The following is a 22,277-nucleotide window of genomic DNA, read 5'->3' on the forward strand; positions in this document are numbered from 1 at the left end:
CCCTCCTACACACTGAGTGTAACCACCTGTCACAGGCTGGATTCAGGGGGTTACAGGTTTGGGGCTGTGCCAGCTTTTGGTAGTTTTCTAATTTTGCATGTACACTTCTCACAAGCTCTGCAAGTTTTAATTCCGCATCAACTTTAAAAAAAGAGGAAACGCCTTGTGTTCCCAGTAAGAGGACCGCCTCCGCTCTGATGGATAACAGAGCAGTCCTGTCAATCCGGGGGTGGAGGGGCGGCTGCTCAGGATTAAAAGGCGCCACACAGGTGACGCACAGAGCAAAGTGAAGACAGTGAGAGGAAGTGTTGGATGCTGAACGATAGCAGCGCATAAGGTAAGTGTCTTTATATCTCTGCCAGGGGTTTTAGTGACACTACATTTCCGTGTCAGCGCTGCAAACCTTCGCTAACTTCATGATCAATTCCCTTTTAGTGCAGCGGATAAACACCGTCCACTCCCCCCATGTGTAATCTGTCCTTTCTCTCTTGTACTGTACTGTGAACAAGCGCTACCGAGGAGAGTGAAATACACACGGTTCCGCTTTCGGAGTTGTGATCGGGCTGTTCATTTCCGCTATGGGATAGACCAATATGTCAGAGATACCTGGACAGTAACTAAAGTCAATCCTGTGGCTGGGGGAAAACTACAGAATGATCCACTCTGGGTGGAGCTCTCAAGCGTTGTATCCGAGCCAACACGAGGGTATAATACGGAAACCCAGACGAACGTAAAAAGGTCAGATTGCTCGATTAAGAAATAGGGAAGATATGCAAGAACAGGAAGGTTAATTTAATGGAAGACGTCAATCAACCAAATAGAAATACCTGAGTTCTTTCCATTCAGAGTTGGTAAATGTGCGAGCCTTGAATTGGTATTCGCACAGGATCCAGACCAGTTATAGCACACCTGGGGGCCATCACCTATAGTGGGTAAAGTTTGACATGAACTAGGAGTGAGATATATCCAAGACCAGCAGCTTGGTGTATAACTTTACGAAGGATCAATTCAATGAAATAAGGGGAAAATTACTGCCTATGGAATGGTGGAGAATGTTCAACAACATTTCAGTGGAGGACAACTGGAATACCTTTAAAGGTGTAATGCTGAAAGTGCAGGATCAAGACACACTGATCCTAAAGCTCAGGCTGAACAAACCTGTCCCAACATTGATTAACAAATAAACAGTAAGAGGACAGTCAGGGAAGAGGTATAAAACATGTAAGCAGAACCATAACGGAGGATTGTCAATATTGTGTGATTACTTCCTGCAAGTATTCCCATGGGAGGGTCTGAGAAACATGCGCACTCCAGAGTGAAGCAAAGTAACACTAACGACTCTTTGATATGAATGAGATGAAGTCCTAGACAAGCTGAAAAGGCTCCCAATGAATAACTCACTGGGGTCTATGGTATATCCCCAAAGTGCTGAAAGAGCCTGAGGAGGAGATATGAGGCACCGGCCACCATTATAAGTGATTTGCTGGACACTGGGGAGACACCAGTAGATTGAAAGCAGGTCAGTGTGGTGTCCATGTTCAGAAAAGGGGATAAAACGGACACAGGCAACTACAATCTTTATTCAGTGTAAAATACTGGAATCAAATCAGCAGGAATCAATATCTGGAGCATCTGTCTCACATTATCCGAGAGAACAGTAGGCTCCGGATTCAGAAGGGGACGATCCCACCTCAAAAAACCTATTTGTCCTCTTTGAGGATGAACCATCTCAATTGCACTCTGTAAAGTATTATGCTATGCTGTACTTAGACTTCCAAAAGGCACCTCATAAAGTCCCTCATGTAAAGTTTGTAAATCAAACTCAATGCTGTGGGAATTCATTATAAATCCTAGAAATGGATAATAAACAGGTTGATGAGTCGAAACAGCTGGAATATAATTCAAAAGCAGAGAAGTCATGTTAAATGTATATAGAACCTGGGTTAAACCAAACTTGATGTGTTTTGCACAGTTCTCGTATCCACATATATTTTTTTAAGTATAGAAAAACAGTGGAGACGGTGGGAAAAAGATTTACAAGAATGATACCAGAACTGAGTGTGCACAACTATCTGGAAAGACTGGGGCTCCTTTGTCTAGAAAATAGGAAACTGAGGGGTGACCTGACAGAAGTCTTTCAAATTATGAAGCAGTTTTATATGGTAAATGTACTGAAGATGTTTCCACTTGCGGGGAGTATAAAACTAACAGACATAATTATAAAATAGTCACTAATAAGGAATTCAGGCGTAACTTGTTTATTCAGAGTGTGGTGAGAATGTGGAACATGCTACCACAGGGAGTGGTTGAGGTGAATAGCATTCAAGGGGAAGCTTGATAATTAAATGTAAGATAAATAAGAACATAAGAACATAAGAATTAGGAACAGGAGTAGGCCATCGAGCCCCTCGAGCCTGCTCCGCCATTCAAAAAGATCATGGCTGATCTGGCCGTGGACTCAGCTCCACTTACCCGCCCGCTCCCCATAACCCTTAATTCCCTTATTGGTTAAAAATCTATCTATCTGTGACTTGAATACATTCAATGAGCTAGCCTCAACTGCTTCCTTGGGCAGAGAATTCCACAGATTCACAACCCTCTGGGAGAAGAAATTCCTTCTCAACTCGGTATTTTGAGGCTGTGCCCCCTAGTTCTAGTCTCCCCGACCAGTGGAAACAACCTCTCTGCCTCTATCTTGTCTATCCCTTTCATTATTTTAAATGTTTCTATAAGATCACCCCTCATCCTTCTGAACTCCCAACGAGTAAAGACCCAGTCTACTCAATCTATCATCAGAAGGTAACCCCCTCATCTCCGGAATCAACCTAGTGAATCGTCTCTGTACCCCCTCCAAAGCCACTATATCCTTCCTTAAGTAAGGTGACCAAAACTGCACGCAGTACTCCAGATGCGGCCTCACCAATACCCTATACAGTTGCAGAAGGACCTCCCTGCTTTTGTATTCCATCCCTCTCGCAATGAAGGCCAACATTCCATTCGCCTTCCTGATTACCTGCTGCACCTGCAAACTAACTTTTTGGGATTCACGCACAAGGACCCCCAGGTCCCTCTGCACCGCAGCATGTTGTAATTTCTGCTCATTCAAATAGTATTCCCTTTTTTTGTTTTTTTTCCCAAGGTGGATGACCTCACACTTTCCGACATTGTATTCCATCTGCCAAACCTTAGCCCATTCGCTTAACCTATCTAAATCTCTTTGCAGCCTCTCTGTGTCCTCTACACAACCCGCTTTCCCACTAATCTTTGTGTCATCTGCAAATTTTGTTACACTACACTCTGTCCCCTCTTCCAGGTCATCTATGTATATTGTAAACAATTGTGGTCCCAGCACCGATCCCTGTGGCACACCACTAACCACCGATTTCCAACCCGAAAAGGACCCATTTATCCCGACTCTCTGCTTTCTGTTCGCCAGCCAATTCTCTATCCATGCTAATACATTTCCACTGACCCCGCGTACCTTTATCTTCTGCAGTAACCTTTTGTGTGGCACCTTATCGAATGCCTTTTGAAAATCTAAATACACCACATCCATCGGTACACCTCTATCCACCATGCTCGTTATATCCTCAAAGAATTCCAGTAAATTAGTTAAACATGATTTCCCCTTCATGAATCCATGCTGCGTCTGCTTGATTGCACTATTCCTATCTAGATGTCCCACTATTTCTTCCTTAATGATAGTTTCAAGCATTTTCCCCACTACAGATGTTAAACTAACCGGCCTATAGTTACCTGCCTTTTGTCTGCCCCCTTTTTTAAACAGATGCGTTACATTAGCTGCTTTCCAATCCGCTGGTACCTCCCCAGAGTCCAGAGAATTTTGGTAGATTATAACGAATGCATCTGCTATAACTTCCGCCATCTCTTTTCATACCCTGGGCTGCATTTCATCAGGACCAGGGGACTTGTCTACCTTGAGTCCCATTAGCCTGTCCAGCACTACCCCCCCTAGTGGTAGTGATTGTCTCCAGGTCCTCCCTTCCCACATTCCTGTGACCAGCAATTTCTGGCATGGTTTCTGTGTCTTCCACTGTGAAGACCGAAGCAAAATAATTGTTTGGGGTCTCAGCCATTTCCACATTTCCCATTATTAAATCCCCCTTCTCATCTTCTAAGGGACCAACATTTACTTTAGTCACTCTTTTCCGTTTTATATATCTGTAAAAGCTTTTACTATCCGTTTTTATGTTTTGCGCAAGTTTACCTTCGTAATCTATCTTTCCTTTCTTTATTGCTTTCTTAGTCATTCTTTGTTGTCGTTTAAAGTTTTCCCAATCTTCTATTTTCCCACTAACCTTGGCCACCTTATACGCATTGGTTTTTAATTTGATGCTCTCCTTAATTTCCCTGGTTATCCACGGCTGGTTATCCCTTCTCTTACCGCCCTTCTTTTTCATTGGAATATATTTTTGTTGAGCACTATGAAAGAGCTCCTTAAAAGTCCTCCACTGTTCCTCAATTGTGCCACCGTTTAGTCTGTGTTTCCAGTCTACTTTAGCCAACTCTGCCCTCATCCCACTGTAGTCCCCTTTGTTTAAGCATAGTATGCTCATTTGAGACACTACTTCCTCACCCTCAATCTGTGTTACTAATTCAACCACACTGTGATCACTCATTCCGAGAGGATCTTTTACTAGGAGATCGTTTATTATTCCTGTCTCATTAAACAGGACCAGATCTAAGATAGCTTGCTCCCTTGTAGGTTCTGTAACATACTGTTCTAAGAAACAATCCCGTATGCATTCTATGAATTCCTCCTCCAGGCTACCCCGTGCGATTTGATTTGACCAATCGATATGTAGGTTAAAATCCCCCATAATTACTGCCGTTTCTTTTTCACATGCCTCCATTATTTCCTTGATTATTGCCCGCCCCACCGTGAAGTTATTATTTGGGGGCCTATAAACCAAGCCCACCAGTGACTTTTCCCCCTTACTATCTCTAATCTCCACCCACAATGATTCAACATTGTGTTCATTAGAGCCAATATCGTCTCTCACAACTGCCCTGATATCATCCTTTATTAACAGAGCTACCCCACCTCCTTTCCCTTCTTGTCTATCTTTCCGAATCGTCAGATACCCCTGTCCCAGTCTTGGCCACCCTGCAACCACGTTTCTGTAATGGCCACCAAATCATACCCATTTGTAATGATTTGTGCCGTCAACTCATTTACTTTATTTCGAATGCTGCGTGCGTTTAGGTAGAGTGTTTTAATACTAGTTTTTAATCCATGATTTTTAGTTTTGACCCCTCCTGCAGCCCCTTTACATTCAGTGGCCCTTTTTGTTTTTTGCCTTGGGTTTCTCTGCCCTCCACTTTTACTCATCTCCTTTCTGTCTTTTGCTTTTGTCTCCTTTTTGTTTCCCTCTGTCTCCCTGCATTGGTTCCCATCCCCCTGCCACATTAGTTTAACTCCTCCCCAACAGCACTAGCATATATAAACAAATAGAAGGATATATTGACGGGGTGAGATGAAGTAGGGTAGGATGAGACTCATGTGGAGCATAGACCAGTTGGTCTGAATGTCCTGTTTCTGTGCTGTAAAATTCTATGCAACACTGGTACCTCATGAATGGCACTGAAATAGCTAAGACTGATGTAAAAAGAGACCGAGATATCTTGGTAGACTCAATACTAAACATATATAAGTAATCAACAGAGCTACTAGAATGTAGAACTACATCACCAAAACAGTTGAATATAAATCAGAGGAAGTCAATGATCAAACCATAACTGCTCTGGTTAGATCACATTTCAAGTATTATGTTCAATTCTGGTCACCAAGATACAATTGAGAGCTTCTAGTGCTGGAGGCAGCAGAGAGAAGATCAATGAGACTGATCCTTGGTTGCTGTGGTCTGAGATATGAAAAAAGACCAGTCTGGAAAGGAGGAGTCTGAGAGGTAATATTACAGAGTCAAAAGAAATAGTAAATGTTGTGGAAAAGGTAAATGTGGGAGTAAAACAAGGAGACAAAGGTTCCAACTCGTAAAAGATAACTTTAGGACTGATATCAGGACGTTCTTTTTAACATAGTGAGCAACACTTGGTTTAGATTTCCAGATGGAGTCGTACAGGTGAAAACCCAGGTTGCATTTAAGAAAGAATTCTATAATGAAATGGGAGGATTGTAGAGCACCTGTGGATGGATGAACTAATGTGGGTCAAATGGTCTTCTCATCCGGATCTGTGATCTATCTTGTGATCTGTCAATACATCTATCCCTATAATAGTTTGTGCACAAGGACAAATATTTGAAAGTAGTGATGGAAAGCTCATTTAAACTATCAGTGTATGTTGAGGAATATATATTTGCCTTTGTAGTTTGTTCTATGAACGCAAGGCAAAATGGCTGCTGCAAGCATTATGGGTAGGATAAAATGCAGGATAAAATGATGCAACATGGGTGAAGACAGTTAGTCTAAGAAAGTGATGCACACTTCTGCACGTAGCCTTTAGAACCCCGAGGGCTAGATTTTACACTTTTGTGCAGATCGACCAAAAATGAGTGTTATTTCTGGCATGGGTCGTAAAAATGGGTTTTCAGGTCGCCGCTTGTCGCCCATTTTCAAAGCCCTTAGTCTCCATTTTAAAAATTGGACGTTATCGCGAGCGATCTGAAATGGGCGTTAGCGTTAAATTTCTCTGACCTTCTGCTGTAAAGTGTCACCGTCCTTAGCAACGGCATGGCAACGCTCATTTCCCGTGATTCAGGAGGTCAGGGGTCATCCTTACATACGCAGAAGAGGAGACAGAGAGAGAGGGAGCAGAGAGGGACTGAAACGGTGAGTGGGTGTGGTGTGTGCTTGTTTAGCTGTTGTGGGAGCCACAAGGGAGATTCACCAGCAGCAAAAAGCCAACTAAGTACCAAGAACATAGCTGGCACTGAGTTTTTGTCCAACAAATAATACATAACATGGAAGGGATGGAGGAGGCCCTGGAGCTGTTAACCAGGAACGCTGGTGGCAGAGGGCTCCCAGTGATCCTAGAGCGCGGCACTGCACCCCAAGATGCTGCACCCCCATTGCCATGAGAGCCAGGAGCAACATCTTGCTTCTAGCTAGGAGCACATTCCCACCTTGGGACCATCCTCTCATGTATCTGTCGAAGCAGCGGTTCGGCCGTCATCCCCCTCGCCCCAATGAAGCAGCATCTGAGGAGCTCCTCGGCCAGGCAGCTTGGAGGCAGGAGGGGAAGGGATAGAGGTGGGGAGAGAAGCAGCAGGGGCGGGGTGGGGGGGAAGGAAAGTGAGGTGCATGGCCGCAGGTGTTGTCTGGGGCATATTTTTAGGTTGCTGCTGCTATTTTGGGGGGAGGATCGGTGCAAGGGGCGAGGGGACTACCTTGTTGGTTTGCATTTGTGTTCTATATTGTGGGAAATGGGGACCATTGTAATGATGTAAATGTGACAAATTTGTTGTGGGCTGGGGCGGGGGTGGGGTGGGCTGGTTTTTACAGATATACTTATCATTTCAGACAAATGGTCAGAGTAAATGTTTTTTATTTAACATAACCTTGTTGCGCATTGGCTCAGCTAGCTGCACTGTAGACACACTGGTGATTCCTTAATATGAAAGGGTATAATTACACTTAACTTCAATCAACTTAAACTTTAACTGTCACCAAGGTAATGCACACCATGGATGTATGACCTGCACACCCAGCAGTGTTTCAGCTTTGTAAATACCACCAACGTTATTTCAAGCAAAGCGCTCATTTATGAGCTCCTGACATCAGAGTCTTGCAGCTATGATGCCACCATCTCCCTTATGAGCTGGCATATCTCACTGATAACCACTTTGTGGAAGCACAGTCTCCTAAGGCAGGTAGTGTTGCACAAGTTGAGGTAAGACTGCTTCACCCTGTACTTGCGGGGGGTGTAACGTCTGATCCTCCTCATCAGTCTGTCACGTCTTGCATTGGCCACATGATGCTGCCGAGTGTACCTTCTGCCATCTCGCGTCTGCAGCATGTGAGTCGTCATCAAGAGAGAGTGAGAAATGGCAGGCACCATTCCAACAGCTATGTGTTTTCCACCGATTGTTCACAAAGAATAATGCCCCTACTAAGACATCTAGTAAATTCCAATCATCCACAGTATGAAAAGATGTTTGTTCAGATGTTCACAACACCTCCAATCACCTCCAGAGTAAATCTGAACTCCCCCAAGGTTGAAGCAGAGCAGCCTTTTAAATGATGCGACCTGCGATTTAGAACATGGCGTCCATACCGCTGTGAGTAGTTCCGGTTAGTTCAACTTTTGACCAGCATTTTTTTCGGTGAGCGATATTATCGGTGAAATGTGTACGAGATGCAGACAGTTAGTTTTGGCAAATGTGGTCTTTATGACAAAAAACAGTGGGCGGTCAGTATTATTAAATCTCGGTGTTAATTACGTGCCGAAAGTAATGCTGGGTGATATTCTGTGCGTTGGGATCGCCCATTCTGATGATTGCGCCCCGTATTATTTTTTTCAGCGGTACGCACATGCGGAAAATAACACTCGGCGATAAGTGACCGAGAAATGGGAATCAGTTTCCATTTTGTGGCTAAGTGGGCGATATATGGGTATTGCACCTCATTCCAGCGTTAAAATTGATGTTAAGTGGGCGGTATGCATGCAAAAATAATGGAAATTCTAGCCCCTAGCCTCAAGATGACATATCTGGAGCACACCAGACAAACGCCCGTTTTACTTAGTTTCCCCTTAACCGCCGAGAAAACCGATGAGAATAATGGTGCAAGACCCATTTTCTCGCCGGGTGATTAGTTTCAATTAGTTTTAACTTAAAAGTGAAAATTTTCACCAGCATTACTTACCAAACATTAGTGTTTTTTCTGGCCGGGCAGTCGGGTGTTGAGGGGCTCTCTAGGAAAGTCTAGCCCTTAAACATTTTAAATGGCTTAATTTACCAGCTGTGCAAGACAGTATTTCAGATTAAATGAGGATAGAGACATGGATAATGGAAGGTGGCTGACTGTCAAGATGTTTTTAGACAATGAAACAGAATCTGTTAAGGATGAGGCCTGTATGGTTGTGTAAGTTCAGCAATCTGTTCGATGACCTAGAGTCATAAGCTACCTGCAGAAGTTAAACCCAACAAACTCGGTGTCACAAATTCAGCCATGATCTAATCAAATAATTAATCAGGCTTGAGGGGCTGAATGGCTCCTAGGGCTTCTGTTCCAGGGGCTGCACTAATCTTCCTGACTGGATGAGCTTTGTCAATTGCTATCTCGGCTATATCGATCCATATGTGTGAGTGTTGCAGCGTGGAAGAGCAATGAGTAGCAAAAGGCTGCCAATTATTATTAATAACTTTTATTTATATAGAGCCTTTAACATAGTAAAACATCGAAAGGTGCTTCACAGCAGTGTTACAAGACAAAACAGATACATTTGACACCGAGCCACAATAAAATATGGCAGATGACCAAAAGATTGGTTAAAGAGGCAGGTTTTAAGAAGCGTCTTAAAGGAGGAAAGAGAAGTTGAAGGAAGGAATTCCGGAGCTTAGGGCCTTAGCAGCTGAAGGCACGGCTGCCAATGGAGGAGCAATTAAAATCGGGCTGCTCAATAGGGCAGAATTGGAGGAGCGCAGATATATTGGAGGGCAGTAAGGCTGAAGAAATTTAGAAATAGGGAGGGGTGAGGTCATGGGGGGATTTGAAAAGAAGGATGAGAATTTTAAAATCAAGGTGTTGCTTAACTGGGAGCCAATGTGATGGGTGAACAGAACTTGGTGTGAGTTAAGACGTGAGCAGCAGAGTTTTGGAGACTCCAAGTTTACGAAGGGTAGAACGAGGGAGGCCGGCCAGGAGTGTGTTCGAATAGTCAAGTGTAGAAGTAACAAAGGAATGAATGAAGGTTTCAGCAGCAGGTGGGCTTAGGCAGAGGGGCAGTCAGGCGGTGTTACAGAGATGGAAATAGACAGTTTTCGTGATGCAATATATATCAGACAACTTTCTCCAGGGAGCTGTGCTGAGGCCTTACCATTTCCCTTTGTTTTATAATTTTTCCAAATATTGTACATATCTTGGTTTTGCTAGAGATGCCTTGAGACCGAAGTCTTTGTTTCACTGATGTTCATCAATCAACCGAGGTTGTTTCAGCACGTTGGTTAATGAGAAACAATAATATTTGAATCTTAGACATGTAGAGATTAAATAACTTGAGACCAATTCTACAGAGAAGATTGTAAATGTTTCACTGCAGACCAACACTCAGTTTGCGATTCTTCATAAGCCAATTTCTCTGTTCAGTTGCAAACCCTGGTAATTCATTAACTTTCTTGAGAACCTTATTGTACCAAAATCATTTTGGATATTTGTTTTATATTCATTTTTCCTGCAGTTTTAACCAATGGAGGACCTGAGCAAAGCAAATTGCCATTTCACCCTTGACCTATTCAGAAAGCTGGTTGAAAAAAATCAAGCTGGCAACATCTTTTTTTCTCCATTCAGCATCTCCAGTGCGTTGGCCATGGTTTATCTTGGAGCAAAAAATAATACTGCATCTCAAATGGCAAAGGTATGTATAAAATTACTCTGAGTAAAAGATGTAGCTGAATTTTTTTTAACTGTCTTGTGTGTGCATTTTGTTTGATAATATCAGTTTGCCAGAAGCATGGACTTATGGGCTCGACCTTCCACTTCAGATCGCTGAGCTAGTGCCCATATATCGCCCAAAATGGCAGGCTATCGCCCATTTTGATTAAAAAGTGGAAAGTTGGGCCAGAACAGCGCCGGAAAATTGCTGGCCCAACTTTCCTGTCACATCGTTGAGGTGATCGCCTGCATCGCCCAGCGCAACTTTCAGCACATCGCCCACACATCGCCCGGCTTATCGCTCACTGAAAATATCACTGGAGAAAAGCTGCTATTAACTGGCCTTCCTCACAGAACTCAACACTACGGACGCCATTTTGAACATTGGAGGAAGTGAGGAGGCAGCTTACACAAGGGGCTTATCATTTGTGAGTTATTTAAGGGTCGTTTACTGATAGATCCACTCACATTTATATTTATATTTATATGTATATTTATAATTTATATTTTATATTTTCTTTAGTATAAAGGGCATTTATAACAACAGTGATAGTGATAATAGTGATAATGATAGAGCCTGTAGCTTCTCTACCATTATTTGGTAGATTATAACGAATGCATCTGCTATAACTTCCGCCATCTCTTTTCATACCCTGGGATGCATTTCATCAGGACCAGGGGACTTGTCTACCTTGAGTCCCATTAGACTGTCCAACACTACAGCCATACACACTTACAGTGCCTCTGAGCTCCCTCTCACTCTGTCTCCTCTTCTGCACATGTCATCATGACCCTTGACCTCCTGAATCGCGGGAATCGTGCGTTGCCATGCTGTTGTTAAGGGCGGCCACACTTTACGGCAGTAGGTCAAAAAACTTTAACGCTACTGCCCATTTGATATCGCTCGCGGTAGTGCCCATTTTCAAAACTGTAAACTAGGTGTTTTGAGAAAGGGCGATGAGCCGTTGATCTGAAAACCCTTTTTTAACGCCCACGCCGGAAATAATGCCCATTTTTGGGCGATAAGCACAAAAGTGGAGGTTCTAGCCCATAAACTCATTGATAGTTTATATGCATCTAATAGTAATAGGTATCATGTCTCAATATCCTACGTGTAACTAGCAGTAATACTTTAACTCACTGATACTCACCCTGAAACCATCGCCAGAACCCCCCTGCACTGCACCAGGTGAGGTCAGTCTCTCCAGTTGATGCCACTTATAACAGGCCCGATCTCTCTCTCTATCTCCTTGGAATCTGGTTTGGACTCCGGTTCTGTGTGAAGGTGACAATTCTGAACTGCGAACCTCAGTCTGAGCTGATCTGTACTTGGTCTTCACATGTCAAACCCGGTCGGCACAGACCAACCGGAACCAAACCGAGAGATTGCGCAAAGGGCAGTGAGCTGAGTGTTTGGGGCACTTCTCACAGGTCACATTGTCCTAAACTCAGCTCAGTACCAACATTTCTAAACCGCTCCATGTGCTCGGTCTCAATAAATGAGGGATGGGAACCTATGCAGGGAGACAGAGGGAAGTAGAATAGGGGCAGAAGCAAAAGATAGAAAGAAGAAAAGTAAAAGTGAAGTGCAGAGAAACCCAAGGCAAAAATCAAAAAGGGCCACATTACAGCAAAATTCTAAAGGGGCAAAGTGTGTTAAAAAGACAAGTCTGAAGGCTCTGTGCCTCAATGCGAGGAGTATTCGTAATAAAATGGATGAATTAACTGCTCAGGCAGCAATTAATGAATATGATATAATTGGCATCATGGAGACATGGCTCCAGGGTAACCAAGGCTGGGAACTCAACATCCAGGGGTATTCAACATTCAAGAAGGATAGACAGAAAGGAAAAGTAAGTGGGGTAGCGTTGCTGATTAAAGAGCAAATTAACACAATAGAAAGGAAGGACATTAGCTTGGATGATGTGGAATCTGTATGGGTGGAGCTGCTGAATACCAAAGGGCAGAAAACGCTAGTGGGAGTTGTGTACAGACCACCAAACAGTAGTAGTGTGGTTGGGGACAGCATCAAACAAGAAATTAGACATGCGTGCAATAAAGGTACAGCAGTTTACATGGGTGACTTTAATCTACATATAGATTGGGCTAATCTAACTGTTGCAATACGGTGGAGGAGGATTTCCTGGAGTGTATGAGGGATGGTTTTCAAGACCAATATGTCGAGGAGCCAACTAGAGGGCTGGCCATCCTAGACTGGGTGATGTGTAATGAGAAAGGACCAATTAGCAATCTTGTTGTGGGGTGCCGCAGGGCTCAGTGCTGGAACCCCAGCTCTTTACAATACACATCAATGATTTAGATGAAGGAATTGAGTGTAATATCTCTAAGTTTGCAGATGACACTAAGCTGGGTGGTGGTATGAGCTGTGAGGAGGATGCTAAGAGTCTGCAGGCTGACTTGGACAGGTTAGGTGAGTGGGCAAATGCATGGCAGATGCAGTATAATGTGGATAAATGTGAGGTTATCCACTTTGGGGGAAAAACACGAAGGCAGAATTTTATCTGAATGGCGGCAGATTAGGAAAAGTGGAGGTGCAACGAGACCTGGGTTTCATGGTACATCAGCCATTGAAAGTTGGCATGCAGGTACAGCAGGCGGTGAAGAAGGCAAATGGTATGTTGGCCGTCATAGCTAGGGGATTTGAGTATAGGAGCAGGGAGGTCTTACTGCAGCTATACAGGGCCTTGGTGAGGCCTCACCTGGACTCCCTTTCTTTCTGAGCCCCCATTCCCCCTCTCCCCTCTCCCCTCTCCCCCATTCCCCAGTCTCCCTCTCCCCCATTCCCCAGTTTCCCTCTCCCCCATTTCCCAGTCTCTCTCCCCCCGAGCCCCCATTCCCCACTCTCCCTCTCCCCAAACCCCCATTCCCCAGTCTCCCTCTCCTCCATTCCCAGTCTCCCTCTCCCCGAGCCCCCATTCCCCAGTTTCCCTCTCCCCCATTCCTAGTCTCCCTCTCCCCAAGCCCCCATTCCCCACTCTCCCTCTCCCCGAGCCCCCATTCCTCAGTCTCCGTCTCCCCGAGCCCCCATTCCACAGTCTCCCTCTCCCCCATTCCCAGTCTCCCACTCTCTCACTCCCCCATTCCTCAGTCTCCGTCTCCCCGAGCCCCCATTCCCCAGTCTCCCTCTCCCCCATTCCTCAGTCTCTGTCTCCCCCCTAGCCCCCATTCCCCACTCTCCCTCTCCTCGAGCCCCCATTCTCCACTCTCACTCTCCCCGAGTCCCTATTCCCCACTCTCCCTCTCCCTCTCCCCGAGCCTCCATTCCTCAGTCTCCGTCTGCCCGAGCCCCCATTCCCCACTCTCCCTCTCCCTGAGCCCCCATTTCCCACTCTCCCTCTCCCCGAGCCCCCATTCCTCAGTCTCCCTCTCCCGGAGCCCCCATTCACCAGTCTCCCTCCCCCTGAGCCCCCATTCCTCAGTCTCCCTCTCCCCAAACCTCCACGTGGTCGCTGCTCTCGGCTGCGGTGATCAAGTGACATCACCGAGCCAGAGGTTCCACTGAGCAACAGCCGGTGAGGTCACGGAGCGGGGGAGGGGAAGGGAGGAACTAACCACTGGATGGCTAATCTCAGACTTGGTCAGTTTCACTTTCCAGTTTCACTTTCAGGAACCAATTCCTCAAAATCAGGTGATCCCAGTGGCTATAAAAATATTCAGGAAGACAAACATTGCACAGTGTTTCGGCTGATCTACTGACTGAAGTACAAGTGAAATCCAGATCACCATCATGAGGTCAGTAATCACTTTGCTTTACACAACATTATTAGATGTACTGACATTTTAAGGAAATAACAGTGACATTGACCACGATATTAACGCAGAGACGGGATCAGAGTGCGGGTGAGGGAGGGGCGATGGCGGGCGACCAAAGCACAACATCGTGGAACGTGTGCAAATATCCTATTCAATGGGGATTCCTCTTTATCATTTTACTTCCGGCTTTCGTGTCCCTAATGCACGTGAGCGGGCGTGACACTGACCTGCATGATGCGATTTCACCTCGACCACTGACAGGGCCAGTTCACAGAGGCAGTGGAGGAGGAGGTTTGCAGTTAGCTACATTGGGCTGGAAGGAGTGCAGGCAGAGTTATGGAAGGAAGGAGGACAAAGACTGCACCCAGGTTTAATCAGGCGTCCCTGGATGTCATTGGAATCCTCATCTGATGAGGTGTGCTGAGCGGCTTGTTCCTCTTCACCTTTAGTTCTCGCTGCTGTGCTGTGTTGTGCAGAATGCAGCTCACCACGATTATGCTGGAGACCCTCATTGGTGAGTACTGAAGGGCGCCTCCAGACCTGTCCAGATACCTGAAGCGCAACTTGAGCATAGCAATGGCTTGCTCAATAACACATCAGGTTGACAAATGGCTCCTGATGTAACGCTCCTCAGAGGTATCATCAGGCAGGTTTGAGGGGGATATCCTTTGTCACCTCGCCCTTAAGGCTGGTTCCAGGTCTGAACATGTTGAGGATTCTGGGCTGCCGCAGCATGATAGCACCTCCCAGGGAATCTGGCGCAGACCTGCATGAACCTTTTTTTGTGGTTACATACCTGCTAAACATTGATGTAATGGAATCCCTTGCGGTTGACAAATACTCCTGGTTAATCTGTGGGGTGCTCGGATTGCCACGTGTGTGCAGTCGATGCCAGCCTGCCCCTGTGGGAAGCCAGCCAAAGATGTGAATCAGAGTGCCCGCTGATTCTGGCTATTGTCATCACAGGGGAAGTTTATATGCCTCCAGCACTGACAAACAACCCATCAATCACCTGCCTGATGCATTTACTTGCAGCCGACTGCGAGATCCCATGCATGTTGGGTTAGGGCTACGTTTCACGTATTTGACTGTTTGACTTCTCCGTGACCCTCTCCCAGGTGTGAGGGGTTAATATCAAAGCCATTGATTTCAAACCCACTGAAATGAGTGGAGCTGGACCTATCTGTTTATAGCTGAAACATGTTTACAGCAAGGCAGCTGCCTCAGGGCAAACTCCTTCCTAAACCTGCCTCCCTGTGACTGCTGCAATGAAAATAGAACATTTCTCACAGCAGGAGACTGGTGACGGTGGAATTACTCTCTCTCTGTCTCTCTCCACTCCCTGTATTTCCTCCCTCTCTGTGAGAGCTGGGACTGGTGCATGCAATAGGTTCCAGAGGGTGGCAGTGTAGGGTTATTAGTTGCATGCATTGCTACTGTACAAATAGATTGTGCATTTTATAAAAGACACAATCAGCAATCTCGAAGTGTGTTGCTAATGGTTACTCAAAGGATGTGCTGTTTTATAACAATAAACATGTATCATTGTCAGTGTGCCGCTGGTTTATGAAAACAGAATCAGTCAACTTTCATGTGAGTGCTCGGGGGAAGGGTTTGGGATCTGTCCCTGGGTCTGTGAGCACTCGGGGAAAGGGTTTGGGATCTGTCGCTGAATCTGAGAGCACTCGGGAAGGGTTTGGGATCTGTCCCTGGGTCTATGAGCACTCAGGGGAAGGGTTTGGACCTGCCCCAAGTTAATGTTGTCTGCTCTCTGCAGTAACAGAAAATGTGTCCAAGCAATGTCCAGAACTTTAAGTTTTTGCTGTCGATATTTTCGCTGAATCTTACACTAAGTTATGTGGCACAGTAAATAATACAGATGGGATTAGACAGTTGCAAAGGCACATTGATAAATGAAATGATTACGAAAAACTAGCAGATGGAGTTCAGTGTGGGGAAATGTGTGCTCATCCACTTTGGAGCCAAGAAATATCGGAATATTTTCCAAATGTGACAAGCCTGGAACTGCGGAGGAGCAAAGAGATTTAGGGGACCATGTACAGAAATCATTAAATCTAGTGAACAGGTACAGTAAATAATGAAAGGGGTGAATGGATTGTTTGCCTTGATCTCAATGGGGCTGGAATACAAAGGGTAGGCGTTATGTTAATGTTGTATAAAGCTCTGGTTAAACTACATCTGGAGTAATGCATTGAGTTCTGGGCACCTCACCTCAGAAAGGATATATTGCTCCTGCGGCGGGTGTAGTGCAGATTCATTAGAATTTTACCAGGGCTAAAATGGTTATATCATGAGGACAGCTCACATAGACTCGGCTTGTATTCCCCCAGATATAGAAGATTAAGGGGTGACCTAATTAAGGTGTTTAAGATGATTGAAGCATTTGATTGGGTAGGTAGAGTAAAACAATTTCCTCTGATGGGGGAGACCAGAACAAGGGGGCATCAGCTTGAAGTTAGAACTCGGCCAGTCAGGGGTGATGTCAGACAACACTTCTTCACACAAAGGGTAGTGGAAATCTGGAACTCTCTCCCCCAATAAGTTGTTGCGGTTAGGCCAATTAAATATGTCAAAACTGTGATGATAGAATTTTGTTAGGCAAGGGTATTAAGAGTTACAGAACCAGGGTGGGTAGATGGAGTTGTGATACAGATCAGCCATGATAAAGTGAATGGTGGAACATGTTCCTATGTTCCGACCTATGTTCATATTAAGGGATAATCGTGGATTTCTGCTGACACTCATGAGCCAATTGTTCATTTTATGTTGCCTCCAGGACCCTTACGGGATTTCTAGAGGTTTCCCCCAAACTGAGCGAAACCAGGCAGTCAGGCTGCAGGGAGGTGTTCTGTGCCCACGTGCACTGACCTGCACATCTGTTCTGCTATTGTGACTTTACCAGCATTGCTACATTGATTATATATGAGCTATAAATGTAAGTTAGATACACATAGCGGATGCATTGACAGTCATTTTCCAACATTCCACAGATTCTGGATCAGTTCCTATGGAGTGGAGGGTAGCCAATGTAACCCCACTTTTTAAAAAAGGAGGGAGAGAGAAAACAGGGAATTATAGACTGGTCAGCCTGACCTCAGTAGTGGGTAAAATGATGGAATCAATTATTAAGGATGTCATAGCAGCGCATTTGGAAAGAGGTGACATGATAGGTCCAAGTCAGCATGGATTTGTGAAAGGGAAATCATGCTTGACAAATCTTCTGGAATTTTTTGAGGTTGTTTCCAGTAGAGTGGACAAAGGAGAACCACTTGATGTGGTGTATTTGGACTTCCAGAAGGCTTTCGACAAGGTTCCACACAAGAGATTAATGTGCAAAGTTAAAGCACATGGGATTGGGGGTAGTGTGGACATGGATTGAGAACTGGTTGTCAGACAGGAAGCAAAGAGTAGGAGTAAATGGGTACTTTTCAGAATGGCAGGCAGTGACTAATGGGGTACCGCAAGGTTCTGTGCTGGTGCCCCAGCTGTTTACATTGTACATTAATGATTTAGACGAGGGGATTAAATGTAGTATCTCCAAATTTGTGGATGACACTAAGTTGGATGGCAGTGTGAGCGCGAGGCGAATGCTATGAGGCAGCAGAGTGACTTGGATAGGTTAGGTGAGTGGGCAAATGCATGGCAGATGAAGTATAATGTGGATAAATGTGAGGTTGTCCACTTTGGTGGTAAAAACAGAGAGACAGACTATTATTTGAATGGTGACAGATTAGGAAAAGGGGAGGTGCAATGAGACCTGGGTGTCATGGTACATCAGTCATTGAAGGTTGGCATGCAGGTACATCAGGCGGTTAAGAAAGCAAATGGCATGTTGGCCTTCATAGCGAGGGGATTTGAGTACAGGGGCAGAGAGGTGTTACTACAGTTGTACAGGGCCTTGGTGAGGCCAGACCTGGAGTGTTGTGTACAGTTTTGGTCTCCTAACTTGAGGAAGGACATTCTTGCTATTGAGGGAGTGCAGCGAAGGTTCACCAGACTGATTCCCGGGAAGGCGGGACTGACATATCAAGAAAGACTGCATCAACTGGGCTTGTATTCACTGGAGTTCAGAAAAATGAGAGGGGATCTCATAGAAACGTTTAAAATTCTGACGGATTTCGACAGGTTAGATGCAGGAAGAATGTTCCCAATGTTGGGGAAGTCCAGAACAGGGGTCACAGTCTAAGGATAAGCGGTAAGCCATTTAGGACCGAGATGAGGAGAAACTTCTTCACCCAGAGAGTGGTGAACCTGTGGAATTCTCTACCACAGAAAGTTGTTGAGGCCAATTCACTAAATATATTCAAAAAGGAGTTAGATGTAGTCCTTACTACTAGGGGGATCAAGGGGTATGGCAAGAAAGCAGGGATGGGGTACTGAAGTTGCATGTTTAGCCATGAACTCATTGAATGGCAGTGCAGGCTCGAAGGGCCGAATGGCCTACTCCTGCACCTAATTTCTATGTTTCTATAAGATGGGCTTTGATTATTTTGTTCTCTTACAGCAACACACTGAACGATTGTTTGAAAGCGAAACTCGGCGAGCTTCAATGTCAATTCACGTGGGCCCCACAGAAAGACAGTATTGACTTGGAGGACATGAAGTATAGATTACACAATTTAATACAGGCTGGTGTGAAATATCAGGCCATGTCTTACAACCACCTCGCTTTTGTAAACTGTCTGCAAGGCAACTGTGAAGAGGCAATTCAAAACTTAAATGAAGCTGAAAAAATTCTGAGGGAAAATCATGAACATGAATTTAAAAGAAGAAGCATCATCACCTATGGAAACTATGCCTGGGTATATTATCACATGGGCCAACTGACAGAGGCCCAGTCCTACCTCGACAAGCTGGAGAGGATCTGTAAACAATTGACTGATGGCTCTCGGTATACAGCGCTGATACCTGAAGTATACGGGGAGAAGGGTTGGTCACTGTTGAGTTCTGCTGCTCAATACTATGAAGAGGCAAAGGAATGTTTTGAGAAAGCTCTGGAGGAAGATCCTGATGATACTGAATGGAATGTTGGCTATGCGACTGTTCTGTTTCGTCTGGAAGGAGGTCCTGGTATCTCAGAGAATGGTGAACCCAGTCAATCAGTGAAGCAGTTGCGACGTGTGCTGGAACTTGATCCAGATGACTCTGTCGCCATGGTGCTGTTGGCTCTAAAACTGCAAGAGTCCAAACAAAAGGAGAAAGCACTGCAATTAGTTGAACAAGCATTGCAGAAGTCCCCTGATCTTCCATATGTAACTCGTTATGCAGCAAGATTTCTGAGAAAAGAAGGAGATGTGGAAAAAGCTATGGAGCTGTTGAAGAAAGCATTAAAAATTATCCCACACTCTTCCTTCTTACACCACCAAGTAGGTCTGTGTTACAGAAACAAAGTATATCAGTTGATCAAACATCCAGGCAGCAAAGACCCTCGCAATCCTGCTTTTCAACAGAAAGCTGAATTGATCAATCAATGCAAGTACCATTTTGAAAAGGCATTTGAGCAGAAGCCATCATTTATTTTTGCACGATTAGATTTTGCAAAAATCTGTTCATTAAATGGGGAATATCTCAAAGCAGAGAAGATCTACAGCGATTTCCTGCAATTAGAAGATAATCATCCTGATAAGCAGTCAGTATATTTGCAGATTGGGTTATTTGAACTGCACCAGAAAAGATCGGAATCAAATGCCATCAACTATTTTCTGGAAGGACTTAAATTTCAACGTGACACAAAAGCTTGGCAATTGTGTCATGAAAACTTGAGAAAGATTGCAACAAAACAAATTGACAGGAATCCCAGAAACAGCAAGGCCTTTGGTGTTCTTGGGTTACTGCACCAGCAGGATGGGAAGAAGTGCAAAGCTATTGAATGCTTTGAAAAGGCCTTGGAGTTTGATTGTGGCAATGAAGAATATCTAAGTGCTCTTTGTAAATTACGCCTTTCTATCAGTCAATGATGACTAACCCAGCTAAAACTAAACACATTGGGTGGAGTTTCTGCTTTGGCGCAATTGGGAACTTAGTTGTAAATTACGCTACATAGGTTACAGTTCAAGTTTCCGCTAGAATGCATTTGCATACTCACAGACATAAAATCTTTAATGAACCAGCCTTTCACCTGCGGGAAACCTGATTTTAAATGACTGAAAATGACTTAAAGGTAGATATACAGAACCATTTATTAGTTTCATTGTTGTACACTAGTCAGTTTGTAAGTAAATTAAATATAATAATTTGTAAAACTTTTAAATCATGCCTACTAGTGCCCAGGGGCCTAAGAAAATGAGCTCAATTTGAAAACCCTCCTCAAACGGGCGCAATTGGCAGAAACTCGCCATCCTCGTTATTTCGATCTGTGGGCGGGGCCAGTTTTGTAGATTTTTAAACCAGCGTTAAAGATCACGGAATACTTGATTTACGCTTGATGTAAATCTTGCTCGAGTTCCCGTGATCTTTTGTGCTGGTTCGGCAGATTTCACCTGGATTGTACTGATAAAACGAGGGCAAATTAGCAGAGGCTCTATCCCAGTGTTTGAAAGATGCTGTGATGCTCTCTCATCTATGAACAAGTTTGGCAGGATACTCATCCAACTTATATTATTTAATATACACTGTTAATACTTTCAGTCGAAGCGGCCTTTTGTTTGTAAATGCATCGATATTTGTGAGTACAGTCCCCACCGATTTCTCTGCTTTACACAGGATGGCCGGTATCACGCGTGAAGAAGGATTATTTTCTCTCTCTCCCTGTAACGAGCCGCCCGCAGCTCCCTGATTTCTAGCCCCTTCAATGGAAGCAGTTAATTTCCATCGGGTGACTTATGGCTAAAGGATATAATAATAGATTTAAATGGCTAAAATTAATAAAGCTTAATAGTTGCAGATATAGATTTTCCAACCAGAATTATTAATTTGCTGTAATATCAGAGACTGTTAAAATAACCAATAAAAAGAAACTGTAACTAAAATGATATTTGTGTTATTGATCTGTGCTAATGCTGACAGTAAGTGTCACTCATAGTCCATACTTTGTGATGGTGAACTGTACCAGCTCTGTAAGGAACATTCAGACCAGCCTTTAACACAGCTGTTGATTGTGGAGTGAAACATGGCCCTTGCACTGCTAGCTGTAGCCATAGTGCTATTAGAGAAAGGTTAGGAAGAAATGGTTGGGAAGGTCCAGAGGAATGGGACAATGGGAGAACCTAACATTGGGAGAGGCTGCAGACGCCTCACATCATATTTAGACTTATTGGTAAAGCAGCCCCTGAAGGGTTCAGCCCTTCTGTGAAGGTATTGTTTCAGCTCTGTGCAATGTTGGAAACTAATTTTTTAAGACATTGGAGATGTTACACAGACAGCTGAGGGACTAAATTGGAGAGCCCTGAAGACATAAGAACAAAAGAAATAGGAGCAGTAGTAGACCATTTGGCCCTTCGAGCCTGCTCCGCCATTCAACAAAATCATGGCTGATCTACTACCTCAACTCCACCTTCCCGCACTATCCCCATATCCCTTAATTTGCTTTGTTCCCAAAAATTTAGCTACATCTATCTTGAATATAATTAAAGATTGAGGGCTAGACTTTCCGTTATTTTTGCATGCATACCACCCACTTAACGTCCATTTTAATGCTGAAATGAGGTATAATGCCCACAATATCGGCGAGCGTGACTTTCAGCACCTTGCACACATATTGGCCAAAATCTGGCTCGCTGAAAAATTTGCTGTGAAAAAATTGAACTGACATGAAGTAATCACAGCGGTAAGGACCCCATTTTGTAAATCACAGGTCGCTCCATTTAAAAGGCTGCTTCAACTTCTGGGGAGTTTGGATGTACTCTGGAGTTCTTTTAATTTATATGAACATCTAAACAAACATCTTATCATACTGTGGATGATTGGAAT

The 22,277-nt window shown here is 44.4% G+C and overlaps 1 protein-coding gene across 2 annotated transcripts; it reads left to right on the forward strand.

Annotated features, from left to right (window-relative positions):
* The first annotated feature begins 205 nt into the window (after positions 1-205).
* On the forward strand, positions 206-21,045 carry LOC139264259 (interferon-induced protein with tetratricopeptide repeats 5-like). 2 transcript variants are annotated; one of them, XM_070880430.1, is made up of 4 exons: positions 206-337; positions 10,381-10,557; positions 14,203-14,327; positions 18,874-21,045. In XM_070880430.1, the coding sequence occupies exons 3-4, from the start codon at positions 14,323-14,325 to the stop codon at positions 20,324-20,326; spliced, it is 1,458 nt and encodes a 485-aa protein (XP_070736531.1). In that variant the 5' UTR covers positions 206-337; positions 10,381-10,557; positions 14,203-14,322; the 3' UTR covers positions 20,327-21,045. The 2 variants fall into 2 exon arrangements, with proteins under 2 accessions (XP_070736531.1, XP_070736532.1); XM_070880431.1 differs by lacking the exon at positions 206-337 and having other exon boundaries at positions 10,518-10,557; positions 14,191-14,327.
* Positions 21,046-22,277: the final 1,232 nt, after the last annotated feature.

This window comes from Pristiophorus japonicus, chromosome 5, assembly GCF_044704955.1.
Source record: "Pristiophorus japonicus isolate sPriJap1 chromosome 5, sPriJap1.hap1, whole genome shotgun sequence".
In the NCBI taxonomy this organism is placed as follows: Eukaryota; Metazoa; Chordata; class Chondrichthyes; family Pristiophoridae; genus Pristiophorus; species Pristiophorus japonicus.